Consider the following 5024-nt stretch of genomic DNA (forward strand, 5'->3'; position numbering starts at 1 on the left):
TACAATCTGTTTGAACTCCTCCCCTCATGGCATTACAGGTCTGTTAGGTATTTTTTAGTTAGATAGATATTGTTTAGATACTTGATGTATTAGAAATGTTTAGAGTAGACAGGGTGTCCAGCTCAGGCTGTTGCTTAGGCATTCTCATGAGTGCTGCAGGTTGCTTATGGTCAAGGATAACTAGATAGAAAGTTGATGACTGTTAGAAGACAGGATGCTTAATATTATTATTATGACGTGTATAACTGTAGCCATAGCCATAATATTTTCTTATGTTTAATGTCACGACATGTCACTAGAGATCGTGTTAAAATGTTTTTAGCTACACACCACATAATCAACAGACATTCACACATTGATTTTCTTCATGCTTTGAGCGTGATCCAGAAATCAAGTCATGCGCTGCAAAAGCCTTGGTGGATGCACAGGAGCAGACTCCTCTGCAAAGGCTCATCAACCATTACTCTGACTGGACCCGACTAAGAGCCAGTTGTTACTTCGACTAAAGGAGGAGAGGAAAAATATCATGAGTAAAATGAGTCTATCTGAAAGCTGTCCAAGGCAAAGGGAGGTGCTTGCTGCAGCGCACATCAAAAGGTACGAGAAAACACTGAAAACAAGTTTACTTTCTGTGGAGGATCTGGAACAGGCTGAAATGGAGCTAATACGTGTTAGCCAAGTACAATCATATCAACAGGAGATTGTGACCCTTCAAAAAGGTGGTACTGTAAGAAAAACCAGCTCATTCTACAAACTGGATCCTGTTCTGCAGAATGGAATAATTAGAGTGGGTGGTCGACTCTCTAAATTAGCGATGCCAGAAGAAATAAAGCACCCTGTGATCCTTTCCAAGAAATCAAGAATTGCTGTAATGCTTCTGCAGCACATACATCAAGATGTGGGGCATTGTGGGCGTAATTATATGCTGCGTAAGTTGCGCACAAAATACTGGATACCTCAAGCTCATTCAGCCATCAAAGGAATTATTTCAAGATGCACCATTTGCAGGAGGCTCAACAGCAAGACAGGAGAACAAAAAATGGCTGATGTGCCATTGGATCGTACAACTCCTGACAAGCCTCCTTTCACAAATAGTGGAAGTGGATTTTTTCAGACCCTTTGAGGTCAAAAGAGCCAGAAGCCACGCTAAAAGGTATGGGGTAATCTTTACCTGTCTAACTACACGGGCTATACACATTGAAGTAGCTCATAGTTTGGACACAGACTCCTGCATTAATGCGCTCCGCCGCTTCATCTGTCGAAGAGGACAAGTCAGTATTATGAGGTCTGACAATGGAACTAATTTTGTCAGTGCAGAAAGAGAACTGCGGGAAGCATTGAAGGATCTGAATCAGAAGAGGATTACGGATGCCATGATGGAGAAAGGAATCAAATGGATCTTCAACACCCCAGCAGCTTCCCACCATGGAGGAGTGTGGGAAAGACAGATTCGCACTGTGCGAAAGATCCTGAATGCCCTGGTAAAACAACAGTCTTTGGATGATGAAAGATTGACTGTTATGTGTGAAGTTGAGTCCATAATTAACAACAGACCTCTCACATTGGCCTCTGATGACCCCAAAGATCTTGAGGTGATAACACCTAATCATCTGTTGCTTATGAAGACACAACCATGCATCCCCCCTGGAATATTTTCCACAGATGATCAATATGCACGACGACGATGGCGTCAAGTCCAATACATCGCAGATCTGTTTTGGACCAGGTGGCTAAAGGAGTACCTTCCATCACTCCAAAGTCGTCAGAAGTGGACGATACCGAGGAGAAACTTTCAAGTAGGTCATGATGTCTTGATAGCAGATTATGCTGCTCCTCGCAATGCCTGGATAATGGGATGCATTATCGACACATTCCCAGATGTCAAGGGTCATGTTAGACGAGTCACTGTGCAGACCAAAACCAATAAGCTGGACAGACCTGTGAGTAAGCTTTGCTTGCTACAAGAATCAGACTGAGATTGCTGTGTAGTTGCTTAACACAGGCTCATTAAGTACTTTTGCTGTGATAGATAGTTGATTCTGTCCGTGCTGTATTGCATTAACTTTGTTGGCTCTTGTGGTTAATTGCTCTCTGTAAGTGTTTAGAGTTTGTTAACAATTAGGGGCCAGAAATGTAAGAGCCAATCTGAAAAATGTTTAGTTTACGTAGTTATTAAGAAAACATAGCCAACATAGCTTTATGTTTTGGAATAATAAGTTTGTTTTATACAATGTGTTCTAGACATGTTATGTTATGGCATATTGTTGTTTGTTAACCATGTGACCGGATGTGTTTTTTGTTTTCGGGAGGTTCGGACGGTCAGGCTCTGAGCACACAGTTTTTCTGACCGAGTTATAAGCAAGTAATTTGTCAAGTCCTTTGTAACTTTGGACAAGAAACCAGGAAACGTTTTATTTGTATGTTTATTTTTATTTAGTAAACCCTTTGTAAAAAACAAGAACTGGACTGTGGAACTTGTTTATGTTGTGTCATACTGACTGCGTAAGGCCTGCACCATAAAGCGGCACTAAAGGCTAAGGAGTACCGCTACAGTGATGTTTAGACTAGCTTATTCAGACAACTGTATGCTCATGCTGACTTGTCTCCTTGCTGCAAGTAAACCAATGCCTTATTGAAAGATTTCAGTGACTTCGTGACTTCTATGGAAATTCTTTTAACAGCCACGTTTCCACAAAGCATACCAATGCCTTATTGAAAGATTTCAGTGACTTCGTGACTTCTATGGAAATTCTTTTAACAGCCACGTATCCACAAAGCATAATCAAAGGTCAAGGTCAAAGTGTTTGTCATATGCACAGTTGGGAAACGTGTTTCCCTGTACAATGAAATTCTTACTTTGCCATCCACATGAATGCCACAAAATACAAATGAAATATAAATAGATAAATCTTCTTCTTCTTCTTCTTTCGGCTGTTCCCGTTAGGGGTCGCCACAGCGAATCATCTGTTTCCACCTAACTCTATCCTCGGCATCCTCTACTCTCACACCAATTAACTTCATGTCCTCTTTTAGCACATCCATATATCTACTCTTTGGCCTTCCTCTTGCCCTCTTGCCTGGCAGCTCCATCTCCAACATCCTTCTACCAATATAACCACTATCCCTCCTCTGCACATGTCTAAACCATCTCAATCTGGCCTCTCTGACCTTGTCCCCAAAACAGCCGACCTGAGCTGTCCCTCTGATGTGCTTGTTCCTAATCCTGTCCATCCTGGTCACTCCTACAGAGAACCTCAACATCCTCATCTCTGCTACCTCCATCTCTGCCTCTGGTCTTTTCCTCACTGCTACAGTCTCTAACCCATACAGCATAGCTGGTCTCACTACTGTCTTGTACACCTTTCCTTTGATTCTTGCTGACACTCTTCTGTCACACAACACTCCTGACACCTTTCTCCACCCACTCCAACCCGCCTGCACTCACCTCTTCACCTCTTTCCTACACTCCCCATCACACTGGACTGTTGACCCCAAATACTTAAACTCCTGCACCTTCTTGACCTCTGCCCCCTGTAACCTCACGGTTCCACTTCCCTCCCTCTTGTTCATACACATGTATTCGGTTTTACCACGACTGACTGATTCCTCTTCTTTCCAGAGCAGACCTACACCTTTCCAGGTATTCCTCCACCTGCTCTCTGCTCTCACTACAGATCACAATGTCATCCGCAAACATCATTGTCCAAGGAGATTCCTGTCTGACCTCATCTGTCAGATTTTGAGATGGTTTAGACATGTGCAGAGGGGGGATAGTGGTTATATTGGTAGAAGGATGTTGGAGATGGAGCTGCCAGGCAAGAGGTCAAGAGGAAGGCCAAAGAGGAGATTTATGGATGTGCTAAAAGAGGACATGAAGTTAACTGGGGTGACAGTAGAGGATGCCAAGGACAGAGTTAGGTGGAAACAGATGATTCGCTGTGGCGACCCCTAATGGGAACAGCCGAAGGAAAAAGAAGATCGCAATCCATTATACTTTATTACATATTGCACACTAACTATATGCATTAACTATATTTGTTTGTTTTAGTCTTATGGTGCCATTTAATTCGAAAGACAAAATCCAAAGGTGCTGGTGAATGAACCGAGTCACTCTTGTTTGTATTATAGTTAAACATAGTGAGTGGCAACAGATCCCGCTAAAAACGGGAAACAGGGCAAACGTCTAATTCATGTTGAATCTTATTTAGTTTTGGTTCAACTGTTAGCTTTAGTAAAATCACTCATGTTTTACAGACCTGTCCTGTGTAGCTTTACTTGGGGTTTCCAGACGATATCCAGCAGTCTGCGCTGACGATCGATCTCTTTCTCGTAATCGATAACAGCTTTTTCAAAGACCTCGAATATTTCGTCAATAGCAACAGTTAGTCGCTCGTTGATAAACCCTCTCAGATACTGAATTGAAGACATCGTTGATTTGTTTCAGCTTAAATATTTATCGGAAATACGACAACTGTTTTCAAATGACTCCTCATCCAAAGTTAAGCATAATGGCATCTTTGTTCCTTACTTCCGCAGGTGTCACACTGTGAAGTTCCGGCAGTGAAAATAGGCTCGTTCGAGATGAACTGCGCTTCACTTTGGAAGCGGACGACAGTAGGTAGTGGTGACCACGATCGGGAACAAAAATCCGCATTCAAGCTAGACAGTCAGTCATGTTAGGTTCGTTTCATTTGTAGTAATATATGGAGTTTTCAAACGATATCCAGGAGCTTGCACTGTGTTGCGTCTAATACATTGCATTCTTGATTGTTACCACAGGACGGCGTAATGCATTTATGTTGGTAACGTTAGGTTCTTTAGGGCGTAGAAGAAGAAAGGAAAAAGGAAAAGTAAACAAAACAAAACAAAACAAAACAGGTGCTGTTGTATGTGGATGGGACGGGAAGAGCAAATAAAGAGAATAACGAGTCCCTGCTGCGGTTATTCCGACCCTAACACACTGATCGATCTCTTCCTTGTTCTTGTCAACAGTTTGTTTTAAAGAGTTTGAATATTTCTTCTTC

General features: G+C 42.2%; 1 protein-coding gene across 1 annotated transcript in view; it reads right to left on the reverse strand.

Annotated features, from left to right (window-relative positions):
* The window catches only part of LOC109957296 (zinc finger protein 501-like), a 19850-nt gene extending 15322 nt beyond the window's left edge, over positions 1-4528 (reverse strand). Inside the window, exon 1 of the mRNA XM_020595057.1 lies at positions 4257-4528. Coding sequence (XP_020450713.1) covers positions 4257-4428 — 172 coding nt within the window. The 5' untranslated portion in view covers positions 4429-4528. The remainder of the gene's footprint in view (positions 1-4256) is intronic.
* Positions 4529-5024: the final 496 nt, after the last annotated feature.

This window comes from Monopterus albus, unplaced genomic scaffold, assembly GCF_001952655.1.
Source record: "Monopterus albus unplaced genomic scaffold, M_albus_1.0 scaffold26.1, whole genome shotgun sequence".
NCBI classification, from domain to species: domain Eukaryota; kingdom Metazoa; phylum Chordata; class Actinopteri; order Synbranchiformes; family Synbranchidae; genus Monopterus; species Monopterus albus.